We start from the raw sequence: 27927 nt of genomic DNA, 5'->3' as shown, positions 1-27927 counted from the left end.
AGAGCTTAGAGGGTAGGAGGAAATGTACTGAGATATATATACATGTATATACACATATATATATTTATTTATTTTATTGATTTGAGAGAGGGAAGGGGGAGAGCGAAACATCGATGGGAGAGAGAAACATCTATTGGCTGCCTCCTGTACACCTCAACTGGGGACTGAACTCGCAACCAGGGTATGTGCCCCGACTGGGAATCGAACCCACCACCACCCCTTTGTGTATGGGACAATGCCCCAACTAACTGAGTCACATCGGCCAGGGCAGTATTAATACTTTTTGAGACTGCAAAGTATCAAAAATGTTGCCACACAGAGCCTGCTGACCAATGTCAAAGAAGTTAACCTTCCCAATGAAATCCCACTCCTATGTCTTCCTATTCAAGCACCTAAACGTGAAAAAATGAACAAGGGAAGGGGGTAGGGTATTAAATTTTATATGAAATTCTGTAGCTCTGACTCTGCATAATGACCGAGAGAAGAATACCTCCAGGAGGAAGTTTTCATTTCCTTTTTCCACACCCACAGTTCAGCAGTTACCTGGTGCACTGATTGTAGCTCCTGCCAGGGGCTGGAAGAGTTGGTTAGCAATGACCCTGAACCCCAGTGGTGATGGCAGCTCTCATTACAATCCCTGAGAACCTAAAAGAGCAGTGCCTGCCCCTCCCACAGGGTAAGAAAGAGCCCAAACACAGGCACGGTTCAATAGTTCCCCAGGTGATTCTGATTTGGAGCCAGAGCTGAGGACCAGGGTAGCCTTTATCACCCCTCAGGTGTTCTTGTTTTCAAAAATTCAGTACAAACTGTCTTGAAGATTCTGTTAAGTAAAGAGTTCTATTAGCACAGAATTGATATAACTCAGAGGATTATTGAAAACTTACTTGGAAGCCCTCTGGGATGTTGCCTTTCTGAGGACTTGTTTGTGATTGGATGGGGGTTTGGGCACCAGGGAGGAGGAAGAACTTGGAGGTGGCACCACTTTTTGTGGCAGAGTAGTTGGCTTCTGGCCACTAGCTGTGGCACTTGAAATTCTGCAAGCCACACCATTATTCATTGTCCATAAATTGGAGTTAGGTAGTGTCTGGCTGCCAAAGATCGCCTAGAAGAAAAAGAAAAAAGATCAGTGGTGATACTTCACAATCCATTTGTTATACGGGAATGAGTGGTTTATAATCCTTTAGTGGGACAAAAGGAAATTGTTAAAATAAGTTTTTAGGAAAAAAATTTCTAATAATGCTAGTGCAGGTCTAGATCCATAGAAGGGAAATATATGGAAGCAGAATCGAGATGGTCCTGTTGAAAATACTCTTAGCAAGGAATCCAGGCATCTGGGTACTTTGCACTGGTCCATCTGCGTGCATCCGAAAAACATTTGATCTTTCAGTCTTAGTTTCCTTCATTGTTAAATTCATCATATTTAACAAATGTCTCCTACCGGGTGTCAAGTATTAGAAGAATAGCACAGAACAAAAGTGACGTGAAGCTTGACTCAATTTGAACCCACTCACAGGACACTGAGAACCTCCGGAAGGTCTGCACACCTGAGAGATGGAAAAAGTCAGGACAGCTAAGGCACAGTGAGCCACAGGCGGAGAGGAGGCTGGGACAGAAACCAAGCCAGACCATGCGGGCCTTGAGGGCTACCTGCAGAATCCTGGCATAGCAACAGCTTGTGGGCCTAAAGATTATCACAAGATGTACATTTGAAAACACTTCCAAAGTAAAATTACTACACAAATACAAGATCAATACAAGGTTATTTTTGCTCAGAAGGTAAGTCTACAAATAAATAGATTTAAAAATCACCATCTAAACATTACAAATACCAACATATATCTGTAGTTAGAATGTAAATGTATACTTCAAGTAGTCTTTAAAATATTCTTACAACTTATTTATCTCATTAGAAATAGGTTATTTTTGTATCACAAATTTTGTTACTGGTTCTTCAATACTATTAACACCACTCTCAATATGCATGCATTTTAAAAGCCTTAAATGTGAAATAATATTAAGAAAAAAATCAGGTAATAGAAAAATACACGGGACTTTTAATTACATGATTTCTGGCAACTGATTCCATCTGTAGACACTACATATAAAGAGACCTAGGAAAATGTCATTCTTGTGGCAAGACCTAGAGGAGTAAGATGAGGAGTTCTTAGGAAACATTCCTAAGAATGTCTTCTAGACAGACTTCACTAGCATTATGTTTGTCCTTTATGAATTTTATTTTTTAAGATAAAAAAGATGAACTGAGTAGCTTTAGTAATGTTAACCAACCCTTTTATATGCATGCCTGGGAATGTCCCATGTTTAAGGAAAATGTATCCAGAGGTCCTGGGCTAGGCAGATATGAGGGGACCAAGGGGTCCGGCATGGAGTCAATGTGTTCCAGAGGCCTGACAAAGGACAAAACCATTTCAGAGGTAGAGGACTGCAGTGTTCTCAAAAGACCCAATCTGAGATGCCCCACATGTCTGCAAACCCAAGGGGAAACTGAAGTGCTGTTCACTCACCTTCTTCTCTGACCCAAAGAAGGGGAACAAAGAAAGTTCTGAGTCCATGGGAAAGCCAGGGACAGCTCTGTGGAGTGTGGCAGGTCTTCAGATGGTTGGAGAGGGCCCAGGAGCCCCGTCACTGCTCCAGCGAGCCTTCCGAGGGCAAGTAACCGGAGGTGCAACAAGAGGCCACTTGTGGCACTGGCTCTACAACAAACCCATTCCCCGCAACCACGTTGCCATGTCTGAGGGCCTGAAAACCTGAGGGAGAGGCTCAACCTACGGGGAGGAAGGAGGCAGGAATGGGCCACCCCAGGCCTTTTTCCACCACTACTCCCAGTAAGTGAGCTCAGATATGAAGGGTGCTTGCCAGACGCTTCACTCAGGAGCAGAAGAGACCAGGACTCAGTGAGAGGGCAGACGAGCTCTACCTTGGCCACCCATAAACAATTTCACTGGTGAGCAGCATGGGAGGAGTAACCACGGTTAGTAAGGAGTGCTTGGACTGAGTTAGGTTTTTCATGTGAGGAAACTGTCATTAGTAAGAACATCTATTCAATACATGTTGCTGTGGTGACAACCATATTTTCAAATTCACTGAGTTTTTCTTTTTTTTAAAAATCTTGCTGGGACATCTAAACACAATGAAAAGAACAAGATGAGAACAACGAGCATAGTAAACATCTTTGTGTAAAAAAGGAACAAACACAAATGTACATATATAACAATATACACACAAACACACAATGTTAATATCTGCACAGAACAATTCAGAAAGATATACAAAAAAACTGGTAACTTCCATGGAGAAGAACTAGTTAGCTAAGGGTCAGTGTTGCAGGGAAACTGTTTTTTTTTTCACTATATATCATTTATACCTTTTTGAATTTTGAACCATCTATATGTAGTTATTTATTTAAAAAATAAATTATAAAAAAGTCAAAAGGAAGTAGAGTCCTAATAATATTTAAGCAGGTAACAAATTAACTCTGAGTACAAGTCAAAGTGTCCATGTAAAGCCCACATTTCAACCAGCTGGGTAGAGCCCTGGCCATTACAACTGGGTTGAAGAAGGAATTGGCTGTTCAGCATTTAAGGCTACAAAACCAGATTAGGTCATCATGAAAGGCAGAGACTCAGGAGGGGAAAGAGCATAGCTTTGCATTCAAATGCTGCCTAGGCTCAAATGAAGGCTCTGTCACTTATAAACTGGGTGACCTTTTCTTTAAATCCTCACCCAAGGATATTTTTTTCCATTGCTTTTTTTTGTAGAGAGAGTGAAGGGGGGGGGGTCTGAGAAAGAGAAAGATTGAGAGAAATAGAGAGAGAGGGAGAGAAACACTGATATGAGAGAGACACATCAATTACCTCCTGCACAAGTACCAACTGTTGCCAGAGATTGAACCTGCAACCCAGGTATGTGCCCTTGACCCAGAATCAAACCCGCGACCCTTTGGTGCATGGGCCAACTCTCTAACCACTGAGCCACACCAGCCAGGGCAAACTGCATGACCTTTTCAAGTTACTTAAGCTCTTCAAGCTTTAGCTTCCTCATAAGCAATTCTAATTACTTTGTTGGTTTGCTAGGGATTAAATAAAGATCACATAAGGAAATCTAGCCCAGGCATTCAGTAAAGATTTCTTGAAATAAACTAAAGTACCAGGTACACACAGCAGACACTCAACAAATGTTCCATTCTTTCTCAAACATCCACAAAGGGCAGATAACATAACATGCAAGTCTGCCTCTATCTGTAATAATTTGTGAATGGTAGTTGGTTATTTTTCAATCTATTCTTTTAGTCTTAGGATGATGTTCACTAGCTGTGAAAGCAAACTCTGAAAATAAAAACGTTTAGTTTCCCCAGATTATGTTTGCTCAATTCTCTCTGGCAGAAATAATCTTTTCCTCTTCTGAATGCTTATAAAAATTTATTTGTATGTATGTGTCTTACCACATTTAGCACATTCTATCTTGCATTGCAGCCACTTATGTATTTTTTCTCTGTCTGGACAATGCACATTGGAAATGGCTGGATTTAGATCTGATTAATTTTTGTTTTACCTGCATTGCCTAGAATGACTTGTGCATAGAAGGTGCTCAAGAAACATTTACTCCATAAATGAAAATAAACCCTCACATTATAACAACTATTCGTTTTTTTAGCAACAAAAAATTCCTATACAAGAGACTAGGCAAGTATGTGCTTACACAGAAATGTAATCTTGTAATAGGACAATTCTCTGGACTTTGAATAGTGCATAGTGTGTTATTTGTATTCAAGTCGCACTCAGCCACAAAGGGTAAGTAAGCCCTTCTGTAGATCCCAAACAAAAAGAATTCACCTTCCCAAAGGAGAACTTTGTGGCAGGACCTTAGACAATGATGTCCTGTAATAATAAGAACGGTCTTTACCACAAACAATAACGCAAAATCAGGCAAACTTACTACTTAGGAGACTGCCTCTTGTATCACATTTCCCTTTCTTTCTAACACTACTGTCCTGATTTTGTTTGGGTAATGTGGGCCTAGCTAAAAAATTATAGTTCCCAATTTCTCCTGTACCTAGAAATAACAGTTCTGAAACGTAAACAGTTTCCAGGTACAGTTTTGGGGAAAGCTCTTTAAGGGTAGACGGGTTGGTACACTAATTTTGCCCGTTACTGTTCTTACCCAGAACATGGTATCTAGCCAGAAGTGGATGGGCATCGGGAGAAACTTACTTGCTAAGGACTGCAGAGAAAGACAAAGACAGAAAAAAAAATGCGCTCCTGGTAGCACCATGGAACTTGGGTGAGCCTATCTCTAGATTTCTGATTATATGGGGGGGGAAAATACATCTGTAACATGTTTAAGCCACTGGGGGAGGAAGGGGGAGAGGGTTCTGTTACATTGCAGCCAAGTGAAATCCTAACTGAGCTGAGAAATAATTTTCAGTCTACTAGAGAGTCAAGCCTGTTTAAGTCTCAATACAACATAAAAGTACTGCAGCTCAGAAAAGCAGACCCTCTTTCCTAATAAAAAGTTTCTAGGTTCTGACTTGTTTGGTGAGCATATTCTAATATACTGAGTGGATTGAAATGATTACAACTCTATACCATACCAAATTCCAAAAAGTCAGCAGTGTAGACACATCCCCAGGTGTTTTACCAAAGCCAAGGCTAAGTGGGATGAGATTAAAGCAATCAAATCTGATAAGAAACCCAGGAAAATACTCAAGTAATGTTCAAAGCAAACATATAAATGGATGTATTTAGACTAGTGGCAGAAATCAGCCTCCCCAGGCCTACCCCCCAGCCTATATTAGCCCCAATCCTAAAACTCTACCCATGACAGATCATGTGAACTGTTTTGCCCTGAGAGTCATTCATAAATGGACAGAAAAATTATATAAAGTTCTCTCTGAATAATTACTAAGAAATGTGAGGTTTGGGTATACAATATTAGCACTTGGTGTTTGTGGGTTGACAAGCCAGGGAAGGGGCCTGCACTGTCATCAATCAATGTCCTGGGAATGCAAGAGCTGGATAAGCACTGGCCTCGACTCAAGACCTGGTCAACATATACAAGACTTGTGCTTCTTTACTGGGTGTGGGAACCAGCCATGCTTCAGGAAGGAGACGCAGAGAAAACCACAGTGGGAGGGTTGGCCTGGCCCCAGGCAAAAGCCTGGAAAGGCCCTCCTTCTCCCACAACAGAAGGGCACTCGTGGGTGGGCAGGCTTTTCTGATAGACGGAACACAGGCTGCAGCTTGGAAGGTTACGGGGCAGCAAGATCTGGGCTCTCTTACTAGAAAGATAATACTGTTCAGAGATTAAATTCTGGGAGGGTTTTTTTAAAAAATTCCTTCCAAAAAAATACTCCCTTCAGTCTTAATTTAGGCTTCTTGGTGATGGAGCAGAGCTGGATGGTTTTTTGTAGTAAAATCACTCTCTAAATTCACTTCTTGAAAATCAAGGGGATAAGGCAGGTGAAGGTTAACCTACCTGAATGGGCTCACATCTCTTTGGGCCCCTTTTACTGATTTCAGGAGAGCAAACGCTTCCAGGCATTATTCCCTCCACGTGAGCTCTCAGGCTCACTCTTCCCTAACCAAACCAAAGGCACCAACAGATGAAGTTCCCATTGCACAGATTACAAAGCCACTTCAGCAGGTTTCTACCTGGCAGCCCGAGCCCAGGGAAGACGTCTCTTCCGGAGCATGTGACTGACTGCTCACCTACTACAACCCAGCCCGGAGCAGCTCAAAGAACACATCATGCCCTTTGTGCAACCATGCGATGCTGTCAAAAGCTCGGGGCCAAGGTGAGGCTGAGGGTAGCTGTTTCTCTTTTGGCAAAAGCAAGCTTCCAAAAGGCCTTTGTCTCACACTGTATGGAGTTCTTGGCTGTCTTCCATTCACAATGTTTGTCAGCTGGGACAAGACTGGAGGCTGAGCAAGAGAAACAGAGCACAACTTCTGGTAGTGCTACAAGGCACCGGGCAGTGCTACATCCCTGACGGGGTGGGGCAGGAACCCTGACAACGCTACTGTTCATACAGAGAAAGACCAATGACACAAATACCGGAGATAGGACTCTGAGTTGCCGAAGGCAGGCCTCTGGCATATCCTCCCCTCTCTAAAAGCAATTAAGAAACTCCTCCTTCAGCAGCTAGGAAAGAAGGCTCTTTACTGGTTCAAATGATCTTCCCTAATGGATGTGAATATAGGTGGTCACCTGGACAGAACAATTCAGGAGAAATTATGATTAGCCAGCCAAAGGAAACCACTATGCTTCAGACAGTCCCTAAATCAACTGCACTTGCTAATATTTGAGAAGCAATGCAGATCATTAAAAACAGATATTCAAATATACTCACGAGCCTCAGACTCCTTCATCTAACCAAACCGAAGATACCAACAGTAGTCTCTGAGTTGTTTTTGCAATAGTGCTGAGACACTTGAACTGATCTTGAGCTAAGTGTATGTCAAATCTATCAGTTTTTTCCTTCATGGTTAGTGAATTTATTATTAAGCTCAGAAAGGTTTTTTTAAATTTTAATCCTTACCTGAGGAAATGTTTTCATTAATTTCAGAGAGAGGAAGGGAGAGAGAAACATCAATGTGAGATGGAAACATTGATTGCTTACCTCCCATACATGCCCCAACTGAGGATGGAACCTGCCACTCAGTCATGTGCCCTAACTGGGAATCGAACCCGCAACCTTTTTGGTGTAAGGGGTGACCTCCAACCAATTGAGCCACATTAGCCAGGGTGCCATGAGATGAAAAAGGTTGACAATAGCTGGACTAGAGAAGTGCTATGAAGGTAAATAAAGCTGGAAAAGGGGACAGGGATGCTGGAGGGTGGGACAGGTGGCATTTTAAATAGGATCATCAGGAAATGTCTCCCTCAAGAGTGTGAAGAAGGCCCGGCTGGGCTTTGCTCAGAGGTTGAGCATCGACCTAGGATCCAGGAGATCGAAGTTCAATTCCTGGTCAGGGCACATGCCCGGGTTGTGGGCTCAATCCCCAGTCGGGGGCGTGCTGGAGGCAGCTGATCAATGACTCATCACTGATGTTTCTCTCTCCCTCTCCCTTCCTCTCTCTGAAATCAATAAAGATATCTAAAAAAAAAATAAATAAATAAGTGTGGAGAAGGCCTGAGGCAGGCAGGGGTGGATGCTGGATGGCGGGGATCAATGGTGGGGAAAAGGGTGACATCTGTAATACTTTCAACAACAAAGATAAATTTTGAAAAAGGTCATGTTGTGATAAAAATCATGCTATCTATATCTTTTCACATATGCTGGATCAGTTCCAGAAAATAATTTCCTTGGAGTAGCTAGATCAGGAGGCCGCGGTTTCTTCTATTTTAAATCCTTTTTACATCTATTCTCAAATTGCCTCCTGTAAAGGCTGTACCAGTTACATCTCCATCAGTAAGTCTGAGAGGATAATGTCCTTATCTTTCCTTGGTTATTGTGAGGAAATAGCATTATCTCATGAAAAAGTGGCTCACAATTTGATGCTAATGCTGTTTCTTGTCTTTTGTATATTTATAAGACAAGTTTATGCCTTTGGACAAACATGCTAATAATCAACACAGAAATTCCTTTAATCATTTTATCATATTATTCTTTCTACTCTTCTCACATCTCTCTAGCAACTGTGAACAAATTAAATTGCATATGTTTTTTGATTGCCTAAATAGGTAAACAGTAGTAAAAACGTAGCTAATTAATACTTTAGAAGCCTGAACTTCTCCTAAAACACCTTTTTAAATGTAATTTTAACTAATTTTTGCTTCTGGCACAGGGGGTTTAACTAAAATCCCCAAGTTGAATGATAATGCCAAGTGTACTTAAGGTTACAAGTAACACACAATAGAGGAGATCTCTACACACATTTACTGAAGCTTTATTCACAGTAGCTAGGGTGTAGAAGCAATCTAAATGCCCGCTTATGAGGACGGATCAAGAAAATGTGTATACCTACAGCAGAGTTTCCTCAGCCTTAGAAAAAGAAATCCTGTCATATGCAACAAGGTGGACAAGTCTTCAGGACATTATGCTAAATGAAATAAGTCAATCACAAAAAGACAAACACTGCGTGATCCCACTATATGGGGTATCTAAAGTAGTCAAACTCACTGAAACACAAGAGTGGTGGTTGCCAGAGGCTGAGCAGAGGGGACTATGGGACGTAGTTCAATGAGTATAGTTTCAGTCATGCAAGATGAATAAATTATAGTGGTCTGTTGAACATTAATGTGCATATAAGTCAATAATACTGTACTGTACACTTAAAAATTAAGAAGGTAAATTTATGCTATGTGTTTTTGTTACAATGAAACAAAAAATAATACATAACAATAAGACCAATGAACCTTTGGTCTGAGCTTTTAACCATGGGTCAGCACTGTTCTAAGGCTTGTATGTTATCATCATTTCAACCTCCCAAGCATTTAAGGTAGGTCCCATCATCATCTCCACACACAGAATAAAAAAACCAAGGCATAAAAGGTTCCATAATTTGCCCAAGATCACACGGTTACTAAGTAGCAAGCTGGGATCCACACCCATGGAGTCTGGTTTCAGAGCCCCACTACACTACACTGCCATCCTTATTTATGCTATGCTGACTTCCTTTGAAATCAAATCCAGTGAAATAAAATCTCCCTTCCAAAAAAATTTAAAGCAAACCTAATGATATGTCCAACTTTCATCAGATGTATTTAGAAGACAGAAATCTTACCTTCCTTACTCCAAGAAGAAAAGGTTGAAAAAAATTTTTAAGCAAATCATCACTTAGTTTAAAAGTTAAAATATGCATGTATGTATGTATATCTATAAAAGTAACCTCAAAATATCAACAATGGCCCCAAATTGAGAGTTCAATTGAAGAAAAAAAGATAATTTACAGACTCATTTTCAATTATCTTTTTAAATTCTTTATTTGCTAGTAGTTTTAGGGAATTATTTACATATCAGGGCCTTTGGTCCCCTAATAACACATTTGTGTGTTACATCTCTCTCCTGATTAGTAAAATGAAATTAGACAAGGCAATCTCTAAGTTCCCTGACAACTTTAAATTCAGAGTTTATAAGTATCTTACTTGCCTGTCTTTAAATGTATAATTTGTTTTATTTGGCTCAGACTCTCACGTGGTTGACCTACTGTGCTGTGCATGTTGCACAGACCTTACTGTCATATGCTCAGTAAGCTTTTTCCCATGGCTGCATCCATCTCAGGTGGATGAGGTTCTTCATGTTTAAAGATGAGGTCTTTCCTCATCTCACAAAGCTACTGCTGAGTCCCTCATATGCCCACAGACAAAGAGAAACAAACCACAGGTCACAGAGTGAGGGAGGAAATGAACTTGTCACCAGGCTGCTGTAGCAAAAATATACAACAAACAAGATTGATCCTAAGCAGCTGATAGGTGAACAGTTGCCTTTTAATATACCCACAACCACGTTCTGAATTTTGATTCACTACTCTGTCCTTTTCTTTTATATTTGTGTATATAAGTGTTTAGCAGCAGCAGCAATAAAATTGGAATGCCTAAGTGACTGATGACAAATGTGTAAAACAAGAAGCAAAGGAACAGTCACTTCTGCCAAGGGGAAGGTGGCAGAGTGAAAACAGCTTTGGAAGCCCTCCGACCTGGTTTGACAATCTCTGCAATTAGCTAGCTGTGCAGCCTTGCATAAGGTTCCTTCAACTCTGTGAGCATCAGTTTTCTCATCAGTGGAATGAAGATAATACTACATCTAGCACTCAGGAGACACTATATGTCCATTTCCCTGCCCTCACCTTCCTTCCTCCAAGATTCCAAGGGACACGACTCTAGCAGCAGCTTAGAAAACAACCTGGTGGAAACCAGGGGACTCCTTTTACTATTAATAATGCATCAGCATAATGTGCTGATGTCTGTATTGTAATAATGCATTCAGAATTAGATTTACACAGTACTGAAAAAGCAAACATAATATTAATCATGCAAAGGTGTCACCTGTGGTATACACCTGCCATCTTTCCCAGTAGTCTTCTCTAAACCACCTAACATGTAAATACAATTAAAATAATAAGACCAGTAATGATAACAGGATTGAAAGGCCAAACAATGCAATATACAGATGGTATATTATAGAATTGTACACTCGAAAGCTATATAATTTTATTAATCAATGTCACCGCAATAAATTTAATAAAATTTTTAAACAGGCCAAAGTGATAACTGAAGGGATAATTCCTGTTATTAATAACCCACATAAGTGCTCTGAATCTCCAAAGTTCTAGAACGTACTTCAGGATATTGCATGACCCAGTAGTCCCTGACCCTATTACTGAGTAATACAAGCACAAGGGAGGGTAAAGTATGAGTATTTCTAAGAGCTGTAAACCCGGGAACACCTTCTTTAAGACATTTCTTTAAGAATCTGTGTAACTGGAATAATGTCCAGGCCTGAGTTTACAGATGTTTGAGTAAACCTTTTCTTTTGCAACAGTTCATAATTAAGGTACCTGAGAATAACTTTTCAAGTACAGTTTTATAGGTGTCAATAAGTGCTTGTTGAATGTATGAACTGCAGCTTAACATTTATGTAATAATAGACATAGCTATTTATTGAAAGCCTTACTATATTGTCAGGGAGGTAGTGTATAGCACTGATAGCTGAGAGCTTGGATGCTAGAGGCTGACACACCTGGGCTCAAATCCCAGCTCTTCCATTTATTACTTTTGTGACCCTGATAAAGTTACACGAATGATGCTCTGTTTTTTCATCTATAAAAGGGGGCTAATAAGAGGGCAGTTGTGAGGATTCAATCCAATAATACAAATAAAACTATGGTTCAGTGCTTCGCACACAGTAACGTCCTGAGGATTATAATCCTCATGATAACCCACAGGTATATTATCATCTCCATATTAGAGACAGGCAAACTGAGGGTCAAAGAAGTTTGAATAACATGTCCCAGGTCACAGACTGGGCAGGGCTAAGATTTAAACTGAGGATTATCTGACTCCAAAGCTTGCCCAGCATGCCTATTTTAAACAACCAAATGTAGTTTTACACATATTATTTCACATATTTCAGTGTGTTCGTGTGAGGTAAGAAGAAGAAAAGAGTTTGATTTGGCAAAATCTACTAAATCAAATGGTTCTAGGAAAATTAATCATCACCACCATCATCATCATCATTTAGAAACTGTTATATGAGTTCCTGATAAAGGTCAGAAGGAAAAACAAAATGAAACAAAAAACCCAAACCAAACCAAACAAAACCAAAAAAACAAAGCAGCAGTAGGTTATGACATTGAGGTCAACCTGCCCCAGGAATTGAAGCACACAGGCCTAAGCTCTTTCCCATGCGTACATACCCCCAGTGCAACCTCCCTCTCAAGTACTCTTAGAAACACGCAGAAAGACTCTGCCTGCACATTGAGTCTGTTTGCTTGCTCTCTTTGTGCCATGCTGAGGAGCCAGCATGTTATTGCTGGCTGCCTGGAAAAGCCGGGTGCCTGCTGAATTTCTCTTTCTTTCCCCTCCCCCACAACACAAACACACAGCAGCTGAAGCCTTGGAGAAACAGTATTCATTCCACCAGGGGGGCAGAATTTTTCTAGACACATGCAATGAACTTTTAGGAGCAGAATAACAAGACTTGGCTGGGTTTATATGGGAATCCTTTCCACACCTGCAAGTGTGCATGTACACACACACACCCCATTAGCAAAAAGCTCATTCATTACATATGGCTCTCAAGATGTTACCAGCACACCGAAAGACTCCTTGATGTGAACACTGAGCTGCCCCCCACCCCCTGCTTGTTATAGGAACGTTAGTCTCTGTGGGTCCTTAGTGCATCCAGGTTAGTCTGGTAAAACTGGGCATGGTGGGAGGGGGAAGGTAAAGAACAGAGGGAGCGGAAGGATGAGAGGAATTTAGGATGCACAGTTTTCTCCTGCCTTGAGTTACTTTACTAGGTTGAAAAGTAAGTCTACTAAAAAGTAAAGAGCTTTGGCAACCAGTAAAAAGCTAAAATCTCCCTCTCCAACTTTGTTGTTAAAAGAGCTTTGGGCAGTTCTGCCTTGGCCATCAAAATGTCCTTAATTTTTCTGCTTTTTGGGCTTTTTTCAGTCTGGATGAGGCAGAGAAGAGAGTGGGAGGGGAGGAGAAGGGGGTTGGGAGCAGAAGTTTAACAAAGGATCACTTTAACAGAAACTACTGAGTAATCGCTCTGCCCCGGGCCAAGAATAACATCAGCTCAATGTCGGCAATTAGAATCAGGTCAGTCGGGCCTCTCTGCTGGGGAAGCCCTCCTCACAGACCAGCACGGAGGGCTACTCGTGCTGATGTCACCAGCAGTCAACCGGTGAAGAAAGGCCCGAGACTCAGCTGAAAGAAAAGTTTTTAACCTTCTCCTTCAGGGATAGGAAGCCAGTATGAGAAGGAAGTGAGAAGCAATGGAGGAAACTAGAGAGGAGATACACACAGGGACACATCAGCACATAACAGTCATTTTCTCATCCCTAGACTAGCAGGACTCTGCAATTTCCCCAGCCATCCCGACACTCATTTTAAATGAATTAATATATGTGAAGCACCTGGAATAGTGCTTGGACCACAGTAAATGCTTATTAAGTATTTAACACAGAGGGTGGAATGTGTCCCATTACTTATCTCCTGTCCACTCTGAAACCTGAATCCTGGGAGCAGTGGCTGCCGAGCGCAACGTGCCCTGAGATAAGAATGAGCAAGGAGGTTGTCAAGTTTGGGGTGAGACAGATAGAAACAAAGTTCCTATAAAAAACGATTGCGAAAATTTTATAAGGGCAACATTAAGTTTTAACATATTCAGTCTCCCTTCCAAAGGACAGAAAACAAATAACAAAGAGGAGACGTTTCTAATCTCTTTCCCTCTAGCTCAATGGTTCTCAAAGTGTGATACCCAGAAAGCAGGTTTAATATCACCTCGGAACTCAGAAACTGAATAAGTAAGCCCCATCCCAAATCTACTGAATTATAAATGGGGTCTGCGAAGCAAGTGGTAAACACAATAGGCCCTCCACGGGTTCTGTGGCTCAGAGCCAGAGGTCTACAAACTAGGGCTTGCAGGCCAAATCCAGCTTGCTGCCTGCTTTTGTAAATAAAGTTTTATTAGAAAACAGCCACATTCATTCATTTACATACTGTCTGTGGCTGTTTTCATTCTACCATGGCAGAGTTGAGTAGTTGCCACAGAGACCCTATCTCTGGCCTGCAAGGTCTAAAATACTTATTACGTGGTCATTTACAGAATAAGTTTGCCACCCTCTGCTCTGACTTAGAACAATGCCTTTAAAAAAACAACAAAAAACTGCTGGTATTACCCATCAATGTGTAAACGGTCATAGTTTCAATTTGTCTTTTATCACACTCTATCAATGGACTGGATCACACCTATGTCTTTGTACCTCTGTCCCTGGAAACCTTTGCCAGTGGCTCTCTGTGACTTTCTTCTCTTGCGCTCATGTTATAGGACCAGTTTTAAACTAGTAGGGGTAGATTCAGTGCACAAAAATTTCTAGATTTATGAGTGAAATGCTAGACAGAGATGAAGATCAAAGCCAGCTCCACATGAATGTTTAGAGATGCCCATTTCCAAACTCATATCCTGAATTGAGCCTTCTTGAAATCAATACCTTCAATAAGCTGGCTATCTACGTGCAGAAAAGGGTGGAGAACTTCCTCTGCAAGTAATGCAAGGAAGGCTGCAAGACCTTTCCCAAAGCATTTTTAGGAGATCACTATGAAAGGCACTGCCCATGTACATAATTAATATACAATAATGTGATATACACTACAATATGATATATATAATACAATATGAAAAATATAAAGTCCCCTTTAATGTCCTGTTCCATTAAGAGGTCTCTCTTGTGGATGGGTGCTAGATAAATCAGTTTTCAATTCTACCCAGTGCTCTTAAATAGGCAATTAACCAAACTGTTGGTTATGTCAATTAAGTGAAGGTATTACTTACCTACACTTAAGTAAAATAAATCCAAAGCATAAGAAGTTCATCAGAGAAACTATCTCTATTCTAAAGGTTAATCCAAGGACAGAAATACAGGGCATATTGAGAATACAAATCATGTTTCAATCAATAGTTTAGTTGTAATTATAACAGTCAGGTCTAGCACAGTCATAAGGTAACCTCAAAACAGAGGCTTATAATCTAGTAGGGTTTTGCTCCTTTTGTGAAGTGATTCTTGTCCACTGAAGTAAAGTGCCCTAAGTTACTAAATATTGTTAATGTTAAAACATTTAATATCTTATTTGCTATTTTATTAGTTATAAACTCTTCAAGCTAATAAAATTTAGTCTCTTTAGCTCTCCCTCACAGTCCCAGAACTTTATCCTTCCTCATTTTTACCTAAATAAAGCTGTGGGTAGAAGGACGGGGGAAGAAACAAAATGATGTTATAAACAAATATAAAATTGTGATGAATGATTTTCTGTTCCCTCTCCAGGAGACACAAGATAACTCCCTTCTTGGGAGTTCTGAGTCCTCCCTAAGACAGATATTCTGACAGATTCTAAAAAACACATTTTCCATATACTTCATAGTTCAGTGAAAATAAACCAGTATAATCCTCAGTGAAAAAAAATCCACACAAGAATAGTAGTACTCTGAATTTTCAAAGGAATGTGAGTTGCTGGAAGCTAATCAAAAGAATGAGAAGGACTTACAAACGAAGCAGTTTCTAAAAGTGAGCATCAGCAAAACTGTGTCTGCTTCTTTGAAACTTCAATGCGCTGCAAGCACCTCCTTGTTTTTTAAAATCACCCACCATTTCGAGGTATGGAAGCATTGAAAATTACAAGGGGCCAACTGTCTAGCTAGGGTAGGCCATAGGTCATACTCACATATGAGAAATAAGGCTACTATGACACCTCCACTATCTAGCATCTGATTCAGTTGGCATTCTCAAGTACTTTGAATGATGGCAGACTTTAGATTTAAAGAGTTTTTAAAAATTTACACAGATTAAAAAATATCAAAGATACACGTTTATATCTGCAATTGTGACAATGCAAACTGGCTTAGACTTTCTAAAAAAGAAAATTTATACCTGACAAAAGACAGTGTGGTGATCAAAATGAGATGCTACATTCCGTATTTTTCAGATGAGAAGTCTAGATATTTCTCCAGTAAAAACAACCTAACGAATTACTTCGCAAATGCCTGCACTCGAAATTTCTCAATTACCATGAATTAACATACTATACAGAGTGCGCCATTGCAGATAAAGACGATCCAGTGATGAGTGATACTGAAATAATAAAATATGTCTGAGCCTGGACAGCAGTTGAAGATAAGTAAAGATAGAGAGCATGGTGATTATTGTTTTATTTAGAAGAAAAAACTTTGGTAAATGCTGCCTTAGCCTTAGAGTAAATTTAATTTTGCACAAAATAATGCACACTACATTTTTATAAGAAAGAACAAATGACAAAAGATTAAGCTGATATAAGACATTTCTTTATATAACCAAATATCAGGGAAGCTCATAGAATCAATACTGATTCAGCCCAATAGAACATGTAGAACAAGTTAACTGATTCTAATGATAATCCTGAATCATAAAGCAAAATTTAACTCTTTATGGCTTGACTTTTTTGTGAAGTAATCCTTTCTCCATAATTGGGGCATACTGATACACAAGGGTAAAATACTTAGATAGCTCCCTCACACATATACTCAAAAGAGTTTCTGTCATTTTATAGACTGTTAGTAGGGAATTAATATTTCACTAGAGCATAAGCTCCATGACAGCAAGGACTTCTGAGTATATTGTTCTATTTTTGTGTACACTGTTTTGAGTACAAACTATCAAACCAGAAGGCCAACAACTTAATTTATGACCATTTCCTACAAGAACATGAAAGTGATTTATTCCTTGAAAATCTTGATAGGTCATGAAGGATTAACATGTGCTTATGTAAACCAAGTCTACGAAGGCAAAGATGGAGTACATTTAGAAAAAAATTCCTAAAAATGCTAGCTTCTAGGTATCTGAGAATTAGACCCTTTGGGAAGTTTCTAAACTAAAATCATACATCAGGAAGGGTAACTGCTACACTAGAGACTTCTGTGGGGAAACATTCAAATGGAAGAAAGAATGTCAAACCTGGTTTGACCTCACTCTGCAGCAAAGTTGATGCCATGGCTTCAGAACATTTCTTCCCTGCAAGCAGATTCCCCAAGAACCATCCAAGCCATGGTGGTGCTGGTAAACCTCTGGTAAACTGTATTCCTACATTTTCTCACTGCCATTATTATTATTTTTACCAACCGAAGGAAGATATTAGCACTTGAAGAAGTCTTCTCTTGAATTACCTGGTGCCGGGCTCGACTCTGGTCCAGAAGTTGCCGGGACTGAAGTTTCTGCTGCTCAAGCTGCTGCAGGGCAAAATGGAGTTGGTAACTGCCGGCGGTGGGGTGATACTTGTGCTGGGGGACCACCCCTGTGGCCTTGCTATACGCGTTGTTTTCTACCTCCCCCTCCCAGGCAAAGCCGCCTGTCTGGAGGCTCCTAAAGGGAAAAGAAAGCAAACTTCTTAGGGTGGCTGTGTGAAGGAGAGAAATAGCTCAGGTGTTTTCCTTTATAGAACCAAACACAGTTTGAATTACAAATCTATTTGTATCATAAATTATCTGACTCGCCCACTAAACTGTAGCTCCAAGAACACAAAGACGGTCTGCTCTGCTCTCCGTTCTAGTCGTAGGTCTTATCAGGCCTGGCACATGGCCAATGCTCAATAAATATCTATTGAATGTGAAATAATTAAAATAGCAATTTCAATTCCCTGTGACCACCACGAGGACCTCTAAGATCTAAGAGGAGCCCAGAGAGCTTCAAATGCAGGACAGTAGGTTATTTTAAGGTAGGAATGGAGGCACAATCATCTTCTCTAACATCGACTTCAAAAGCATTGGGGTGAATAATACAGAATTCTTGTTTCTTTAAACCACCCAACTGTGAACTATCTGAATCTCTTAAACAAGGGTTTACATATATTTCAGCTTATATTCTCATCATGGGCTGAAATAACTGGTGTGAGAAGATACTTTTGTCATTATTCTAAACTTGCCTCATAGGGTCTTCTTCAGCCAGGCTGACATTTAGCCTGAACAGGCGGAGGAAGGTAAAGGGCCCGGGCCCGTGGCCTTTTGGACTGTTTAGTTCCTATGCTATGCTATGTGTTAATACTATCTTGCTTGCCCAAATTAAAAAATTTTAGATTCTGGTGCCTTGTCTGTGTACATCTGAGTCAAAGTCTTCACAACTACAGGTCCTTACATATCCCCTCCCCTCTCAGTCCACCTCTTCCAGGTGGAAAAATCCCCATTTGTACCACATAACACTCATGAGGATGGCTATTATTAAAAACAAAACAAAACAAATGGAAAATGAAGAGTGCCAGCAAACTGGAATTCTCGTGCTTAGCTGGTGGGAATCTAAAATAGAGTGCCTGCTGTGGAAAACACTCTGGTGGTTCCTCAAGAAACTAAAAGCAAAAATACCAATAGTTCCACTTCTAGACACATATACAACAGAACTGAAAGTAGTGACTCAGATACTTGTACATTAGGGCATTATTCACAGTAGCCAAAAGGTGAAAACAACCCAACTGTCCATCCACAGATGAATGGATAAACAAAATGTGATATATACATACAATGGAATATTATTCAGCCTTAAAAGGGAAGGAATTTCTGATACATGTTACAATGCGGATGAACTCTGAAGACATGCTAAGTTAAACAAGTCAGTCACAAAAGGAGAAGTACTGTATGATTTCACTTACATGAGGTAAGCAACTTACCTCATATTTACTTATTCACTTACTTGACTTACAGCCAAACTGAGATATAGAAAGTAGAATGCTGGTTGCCTGGGGCTGGGGAGAGGACTTACTGTCCAATGGACACCGAGTTTCAGTTTGGGATGATGAGATCCTGGGGATAGATGGTAGTGGTGCACACTGCTGTAAATGCACTACATGCTACTGAACTGTAGACTTAAGGGTCAATTTTGGGAGATCCAAGGTGGCAATGGAGTAGGTGGATATCACGCTTACCTCCTCCCAGGAACAAACTAGAATTACAACTAAAATATAGAGAAAACAACCAGGATAACCAACTGAAGACTAGCTGAAGAAAATCTTATAACCAAGGATTTACAGAGGAAGCTACATCAAGACTGGTAGGAGGAGCAGAGATGCGGAAAGGGCTGGCCCTGCTCCCATAGGCAGCAGCTGAGGTTTTGGAGGCAATTCACAGCTGCACAGGTTCCCCCAGAGGAGCATGAGCACCAGCCCAGAGCACCAGAGCCAGGAACATCTGGCTGTGAAAATTAGCGGGGATTCTGTCCCTCAGGGAGAGACGGGAGTCTGCTAGAGACACAGGCACCCTTTTAAAGGACTAATGCACAAAATCTCTTTCATAGCCACTCACCCAGGGCTCCCATGGAGGGTGGGAGGAGCAGACTAGAGTTATGTGAGGAGACACTGGGGTTTGTGGCTCTGGGGAGAGAGGTGAAGGGACTGCCACCAGGATACCTGTGCTGAGTCACTCTCCCACACCGTAGCCTCCATCTTTCTTGGGTAGATCACTCCTGTACATTCTGTATCAGCCTGGGTAAAAGCAATAGCTTCACCCTCTGGACTCCCTGTCATCCCAAAGTGGGGAGCTTGCACACTGTTGAGGAGTCAGCTGCCTGGGCCACGGTGTATAGGTCTGGGCAGACACAGGGGGGCCAGTGACTCAATTGTGAACCTGACTGGTGCCTTCCATTCACAGGAGATCTGCCAGCTCTACTGTCTGGGCTCCTGGGTGTTCCTACCCTCCCAACTCTTGGTGGATCCACTCTGCTGAGGTTGGGGCAAAATCTGAGACAGACTGAGTTGTGTTGCTCTAGGATGGGGCCATTTTTCCCTCGCATGCCCGAGCAGTGCCGAGCCCTCCATTTACATGGCCAAATCGTGGTCTGTTGGGCCTGATAAACTCTGCTGGCCTAACCCTGACCAACCCTGAGAGAGACCCCACCCCACCACAAAGGTGTGTGAGTACCCAGTGGGTGGCAGCTAGACTTGGTATACCCTAGGACATTAGCTGAGTGGCCTCAGACCCAGCACCAGCACAGTGACCTTGGGAAAGAAGAATAAAGTTGGAGGAATCATGCTACCTGATATCAAACTATACTACAAGGCCATAGTAATCAAAACAGCATGGTACTGGCATAAAAACAGACATATAGATCAATGGAAGAGAATAGAGAGCCCAGAAATAAACCCATGCCTGTATGGTAAATTAATATTTGACAAAGGAGGCAAAATATGAAATGGGATAAAGATAGTCTATTCAATAAAAGGTGCTGGGGAAATTGGGCAGATATGTGCAAAAAAAAAAAAAGAAAAGAAATTAGACCGCCTTCCTACACCATACACAAGAATAAACTCAAAATGGATTAAAGACTTAAATGTTAGACTCAAACCCATAAAAATCCTAGAAGAAAACAAAGGCAGTAAAATCTCAGACATTTCTCGTAGCAAAATTTTTTCTGATATATTTCCCAGGGCAAGGGAAACTAAAGAAAAAAGAAACAAATGGGACTACATCAAACTAAAAAGTTTTTGCACAGCAAAGGAAACCATTAACAAAATGAAAAGACAACCTAATAAATGTGAAAACATATTTGCCAATGATATATCCGATAAGGGGTTAATATCCAAAACTTATAAAAAATATATACAATTCAACACCAAAAAAGCCAAACAATCCAATTAAAAAATGGGCAAAGGACCTTAATAGACATTTCTCCAAAGAGGATGACATACAGATGGCCAATAGACACGTGTAAAGATGCTCAAAGTCACTAATCAGAGAAATGCAAATTAAAACCACAATGGATATCACCTCACACTTGTCAGAATCACTAACATCAATAAATCAACAAACAGTGTTGACAAGGATGTAGAGAAAAGGGAACCCTCATGCACTATTGGTGGGAATGCAGTTTGGCGCAGCCATTGTAGAAAGCAGCATGGCGTTATCTCAAAAACTAGAAATGGAACTGCTTTATGACCCAGCGATTCCACTTCTGGGAATATATGTGAAGAAACCTGAAATATTAATTTGAAAGAATACATGCACCCCTATGTTCACTGCAGAGTTATTTACAATAGCCAAGATTTGGAAGCAACCCAAGTGCCCATCAGTAGATAAGTGGATAAAAAAGCTGTGGTGCATTTACATAAAGGAATACTACTTGGCTATAAAAAAAGAAGGAATCTTACCTTTGTGACAGCATGGAAGGACCTGGAGAGTATTATGCTAAGTGAAATAAGCCAGTCAGAGAAAGACAAATACCACATGATTTCACTCATATGTGGAATCTAATGAATAAAATAAACTAACAAAACAGAAACAAACTCATAGATACAGAGAACAGACTGACAGCTGTCAGAGGGGAGGGGGGTTGAGGGTTTGGGTAAAAAAAGTGAAGGGATTAAGCAAACAAACAAACAAAACCCCTCATAACACAGACAACAGCATGGTGATTATCAGAGGGAAAGGGGCGGGAGGACGTAGAAGAGGGTAAGGGGGGTAAATGGTGATGGAAGGAGACTTGACTTTGGGTGGTGAGCGCATAATACAATATACAGATGATGTATTATACAATTGTACACCTGAAACCTATATAATTTTATGAACCAATGTCACCCCAATAAATTCAATAAAATTTTTTTAAAAAGAATGGTAAATTTTATGTTATGTATATTTTACCACATTTTTTTTTAAAAAGGTCCCCATATATTTTAGAACAGTCTCATTAGCAGTCCTTCCATCTCCTTAACACTTTTTGTTATTTTCCAAACCTTCTTTCATTATCCTGAATTTTTTTTTTTTTCCTTTTTAAGGCACAGTGACCAGAAAATTGTACATAGAAGAAACATTAAAATTCTCAGAGTGAACAACCTTACCCCAAACCCTGGTTAATGGAGCTTACAGCTTACAGAAACGAAAGCGCCTAATTTGAAAGAAATATGCCAGTGATTTAAAGCATCATGTTCCTCTTTCCTTTGTAAATATCCTTTGGTATTAATGATCATTTCAATAGCAGAGATGCAGCAACACTGGGGTGAGGTTATGCAGACCTTCCCCCACCCTAACCTGCAGGCTGCCTGGTTATCACAGCCGGGGTCACAGCCGGGGTCCTAATGGCCCCGACACAGACCTATGGGAAGGAGCAAAGCGGAATGTTGGCTGAGCCCACACTTCTTTCTTGACCTCCCTTAATCATATCTTGGTCATTTCAGGTCTCTGCTTTGGTTTCCCTGCCTCTCTCAAAGATATTTCCAAATACCTAGTGAAGAGAAAGTCTGTGTGATATATTCCGAAGTCCGTGAATGAAAGGTTTTCTATTCACATAATCTCATTTCTTATGTGTCACATCCCTTGGTCATCTCCTGCCACAGTCTGGCTCCCACAGGTCAGTTGCACAATTACATACTTTCAGCTGATCTTCTTGGAGAACAGGACCCAAAACCTCAGAGCTTATTTAATAATTTTTTCGAGAGTGACATTTGATCTTCAGTAATCCCTCTTGAAAAGCCTCAATCTGTGAACTGTTATACCGTAAAAAAGACATGCTCTTTCCCTGGGGGCTGCCGGAGGCATGAAGAAACGTGGCCACCAATGGCTGAACACAAATGTGCTCTTAAACATGTGAATACAATGTTAACATCATTCACATGGTGAAGTGCTGAGCGAGAGTCAAACAGGAGTTTCAGGGTTAGGGAAAGAAGGAGGGGCCAGAGAACCTGTTAACTTTCATTAGGGAGGGAACAGGGGAGCATACTGAGAACCCTCGCAAGAGTGACTGCATGGCTAGGGAAACAAGGTGAGCTCTGAGTGCAAGGAGGGGCAAAGGAGAAAGGAATCCAGGTGTAAGTGAGGAGCAGGTTCAAGGCAGAGTGGGGCTGATCCAATGAGCAAATGAACACGGGAAGACACACGAAATAGCAGGAACTGCCTGGCTGAATAACCTTGAGATTTCCATGCAAATTGAGGCAGGTATTTGAATCTGGAATCAGACTATTATTTATGATAACTGGACCGATGGTCAGAAAACTCATCAATCGCTCCTCTGCTTCCACTCCTGGCTTGCAAGTTTCCAGCCACGAGTAGCAATCTAGACTCAGGAATTAGATATGAAAGGATGTATGTAACCACGTAGCTTACATCAGAATTCATCTCACTGGCTAGCTAGATTGGTTTTATTTCTAAAACCTGCTCTAATAACAAATATACCTAAGAGATATTTACTTTAATGTCTTCTCATTATCTATCAGACATCAGTGTCTGTAACTAGGTCCCCTTATTCGGAGACAAATGGACAGATTCTCAGGTGTGTGTATGCAAAGCAGTTCGTGGATATAAGGGGAGTGACAGTCAGCAAGAGGAGATCAAATAACGAACTTTGGATAAGAGGAGGTTTATTCATCCAACTGCACACATATTGAACAGACTGCAGCATCATAAACTTTTACAGTGAAAGCTGTTTTTAATCTCATCAGTAACATAAACCCAGTCTCCAAATCACAAAAGGAAGTTTTTCAAGTGAGTAGAGGCTTTTAGCAAAGCAGCAGGAATTTTTATAGTGCAAAACTGGGTGGGGGCAGGAGTGCTCAGCTGTGCAAGGCAATGTGGTAAGTCCACGAGAAACACACTGGCTTTGAATTACAGTGGGTGTTACTCAACCATGGTATCTCACAATTGAAGCACAAGCCTTTGGGGTCTGCAGTGTGCATGGGCTATAACGACTGACACAGAGGAGGCCAGGTGCACACTCACTGGGGCTTTGCCTGAGAGTATGTATCTACACATTCCTCTATGGCATCTAAATTGTTTCCTTTTCTACCCAAAATTCCATCCCACTTTCTTGAACCTCAATTCTAGTTTACTGGTCATACATTTTTCTACTCCCACCGAAATTCTGAGATGCATTCAATTACTCTTCTAAATTTGTTTTCTTTTCTATCATTCTATTTATTCTTTGCTTAATACTAAAGTGTAATATTGTACATATTCCCTGTAAGTAGCTTCTAATAGTTTTATATCGTTTCTAGAATGAAGCATGTAGGGACAAGTAAGTTAACTGTGGGAACGTTTAACACTTGATTCAAATTCAAAGGTTCAAAGGGAACGGCACTGTATTGCCCCTTTACTATACGTGTAGCTAACAGGCAACACTATGGGGAGTTTTTCTGACTACCACACTCTCGTCAGCCTAGTCACTCAGAACTTCATCTTGCTTTCTATGTCACACTGTGGCACTGCAGGACTCAGTGTTTCTCGCCGTAACTGCCTTCCTGGAGAACACCCCTAACCTCTAGCCAATACACACTGAAGGGCTACGCTTCTCCCTTTGCTTTAACATCTGGTCCATCAAATGGATGTTGGTTCTAAGGAACTTGGAAGCAGTATGTAAAACGCACCACTGGTCTTGAGCAAAGCAAAATTTGCTCAGCAGGCTGCTGCACTCTCCATAAAGAAATGCTTTCAGGGTCAAGACTTCCTGACAATGATGTGATGTCACAGAGTGTGGGGTAGGGGTGAAGCAAAGGAATGTAACAGCTGTACACAGAGTATGAGTCTGTGGTCCATTCCCCCAGCCTCCTCCACCCAATCCCAGCAAAACCTGAGCTACCATGTAGAGGGACTCCTACCCCTCTTGGGCCCTTGGGAGTGTGTGGGGGTGCTTTCAATGGTCATGCTAATGGAGTGGGGAGGCGTTACTGACATTTAATAGATGGAGGTTAAGGGTGCTACACATCTAGAAATGCAAGGAAGAGCCCTGTCCTAGGAAAAATATGTGCTGCTCAAAATGCCAATGGTACTTCTAAGGGAAAACACCATAAGGCCATGAAGGAAGTGCTTTCTGGGAGAATTTTACTATTTGACCACTAGAAAGAATATCCACCATTTCCAAGGCACTTTATGGAATGCACAGATATTTAAGGGCAGCAGAGGCTACATTTATTCGTCTATATTCTCAATCTCACACAAAGCAGTCGTGGAACATAGTAGGTGTTGCAAAGGTGCTGTAAATGCTAAACATCCTAGATGACAGAAGGGCTCCCATGAGCAGTACAAAGCAGAGCTAGCGAGAGTAAGGAAACTACATAATCACAGAGGCATTACACAATGTAGTGGGGACCTCCCTTGGCTTTGGGGGGTATATCTGCTTGGTCTGGAGGTTATTAATAAATAATAGTAAAACCACCAATAACAAGTCTTAAGGCTTGCTGTTGGTAACTGGTGACTGGGAATAGGGATAGCTAGCCAAATAAAATCTGCACCTAAAATTATTTAAGTGGAATGAGTTAGGTGGACCTGCCAAGAGATTTTGTGCTCATGGTGAGAGGTGCCTTGATTCCTAAGAGAATTTTGATGTTGGAATGTGATTTTAAAATGATCTCTGAAAATACAGGTGCCAAAGACTAAAATTTCTTTTTTACCTTTGAGTCTGCTCCTTGAAATATGACTATATACTTTTAAATTTTCTGTTTTGAAGCTGTGGAATTATATTGAGATGGCTCTTTCGCAGGAAGAGTTGAAGTACAAAAGAGGCAGTGTTAATGATAGAGAAAAGCTCAGAAATTATCTGGAAAACCTGTGAACTTCTGATGACCTATATGCTGGGTCAAAAGCACAGAACTATGTGAAATTATAAATGGAAGCTGATCTTTCTGCTTGAGAACAGGGCGAATAGGCTTAAAACCTTTAAATATTTTGTTTATTTGAGAGGATGAAAGGCTCTTGGGAGAGGATTAAAGAAATAATCCAAGAAAGAGGCAAAAAGAAATAAAAGGTTTTGGATACTGGAAAGAAATCAAAACCAGTGCAAAAGCTAGGTTAGTGACAGAATTCTGGAAGAAGAGCAGAGGCCCCTGGATCTGCACCACAGGTTCTCAACTGGATGACTCTCTGAACAGGAGGCAGCTCAACTCAGTGACCAGGAGCTGGGCTCTAGAACAAGACTGCTAGGTTCAAATCCTGGCTCTACAACTTAAAGCAACATAACCTCTCTGTGCCTTGGTTTCCTCAGCTGTGAAATGGGAATAAAAGTCAATCCTACCTCTTATATGGCTGGCCCAAGAATTAAGTGGTGACCCATGTAAAGCATTCAGCACAGCATCTGGCACACATGATAAATGCTCAGTAAGTGTGAGCTGCTGTTACTGACATTCTTCCCACAGAAACTGACTCCAAGCCTCTGGGGAAACACACAAGGACACTTAAGGCACCGGTGTGAGCAGGGCTATTACTTCTCAAGCTCAAGAATGCCCTCATCACAGGCAGGGTGCTGGCCCTGGTGGGGACATATGACCGCCAGGGAGGGGCAGCTGGCAGGCAGAGGATGTGTGCTCTGGAGTCCTCCTCCCACCTCCAATTCTGCAAACAAAAGCCTAAGTCATCGGTAGTGGCTGCATCCCCTTTCACCTTTTCAAAATGAAACAATACAGAAGTAAATTTTTTTTTAAGGAGCAAAAACAATATATCCTCAATACCATAACCTGAGAATTACAAAAAGACAGAAAGGTGAAAACCAAAAGTTACCTTTCTGTCACCCAACAACCAAAGGCGGCTCCCATACCCACCTTGCCCACATTCTGGTGTGTGCACTTCCTCTGTGTGTATCCCCCTCACACAAACAGAGTTTTCTGTACTATCTGCTGTAGTCTGCTTTTCTCATCTGGCAACATGTCATGAAAAACGTCCCACATGCCATACTGGTTTCTGGCAGTTTACTCTGTTACCTTCTCGTACACTTACAGTCAACCTAAATCCTAAGTCTTCACACTTGAATGCTGGAAACCACGTGGCAGCTTTATGTTTTCCTGACTAAATCCATGAATTAGACTCACCATTCTAGCCTGCTTAAATCATTGTGAATCCTGACCATCATCCAAGATAGTCAGTATCCCATCCTACTTCATGTCATTTGAAAATAGGATTAGTATGTCTTCTGGATATATAAGTGCCTAGAATATAGTTGGTAGGCACTTAGATAAATATAAAAGGATAAATGAAGTCACTGATAAAAATGGTGAACTAGTGAGCCAATGACAGAGCCCCAGAGACTTCATTCTTTGTGGGGTTTTTTTTGCTGGCTGCTTATCATTTATTTTCCACTTGGTGCAAGGCACACGGTTACAGGGTGTCCGGAAGGCTTGAGTGTGGCTTGGTTAGTAAAGCACAGGGCTCTCTCAACTTCCTTTTGGTGTTTTGCTGTTTTGATATAAAAGAACCCACTGCTTCTGCTTGCTGCAGCCTGCCTAGTCTATGGGGTGGGGTAAGGAGGGGGGAAGAAGATAGAGGGGGAGGGGCTCAAAAGAGCCTAGCACCTCTAGAAGTCTGGTGGCTGGTGGTGGGCACTCAGGATGGGGACCTGGTGTTGGCTTTGCTGGGCTGGCTGCCAGGCTGCTTCCCGAGCCAGGTCACAGGTGATCATGCTGCCGGAGGCCTGGGGAGATTCCCAGTGCTCTGGGGACTCCAACACTGTGGCCATGAATGGGAGAGTGGACTTCCCAAAAAAGAAGCTTGCCCACCAGTGACCCGGATCGGCCTTGGGGAGACCAGGGTGGTGGGAAATGGCTTCCCCAGGGTACTCAGCATTTCCACAGGAGCTGCTACTGGAAGTGGAACCCAGGCGGCGCCGGTAGTAGTAGTGGGTGGCCACGAGCGAGCCGCTGGAGGGGATGGCTGCCATGCTCTTGCTTGCGGACTGGTGGAAACCTCGGCGGCGACCCCCCATGGGCCTCGGCGCGCGATCACGGGTGGCGGGAACAGGGGCGCTAGGCCACGGAGCCCAT

General features: G+C 41.5%; 1 protein-coding gene and 1 pseudogene across 6 annotated transcripts in view; both read right to left on the bottom strand.

Annotated features, from left to right (window-relative positions):
* The window catches only part of TTLL5 (tubulin tyrosine ligase like 5), a gene marked incomplete at its 3' end in the record, with an annotated part of 215860 nt that overhangs the window by 40337 nt on the left and 147596 nt on the right, over window positions 1–27927 (bottom strand). For 4 of the 5 annotated variants that reach the window (XM_081147080.1, XM_081147081.1, XM_081147084.1 and 1 more), the window contains 2 exons: window positions 17381–17576; window positions 885–1102 (listed from right to left, as the gene is read on the bottom strand). In XM_081147080.1, the coding sequence (XP_081003206.1) occupies window positions 885–1102; window positions 17381–17576 (414 nt within the window). Of the gene's footprint in view, window positions 1–880; window positions 1103–17380; window positions 17577–27927 lie in introns of those variants that run through there. The other variant, XM_081147083.1, reaches the window with a different exon arrangement.
* Window positions 27545–27842, bottom strand: LOC308561753 (pancreatic progenitor cell differentiation and proliferation factor pseudogene; annotated as a pseudogene). Its single transcript has one exon. The product of its transcript is annotated as a pancreatic progenitor cell differentiation and proliferation factor pseudogene (transcript).

This window comes from Miniopterus schreibersii, assembly GCF_964146895.1.
Source record: "Miniopterus schreibersii genome assembly, chromosome: 1".
In the NCBI taxonomy this organism is placed as follows: domain Eukaryota; kingdom Metazoa; phylum Chordata; class Mammalia; order Chiroptera; family Miniopteridae; genus Miniopterus; species Miniopterus schreibersii.
This window is presented reverse-complemented; position numbering and strand designations above follow the sequence as displayed.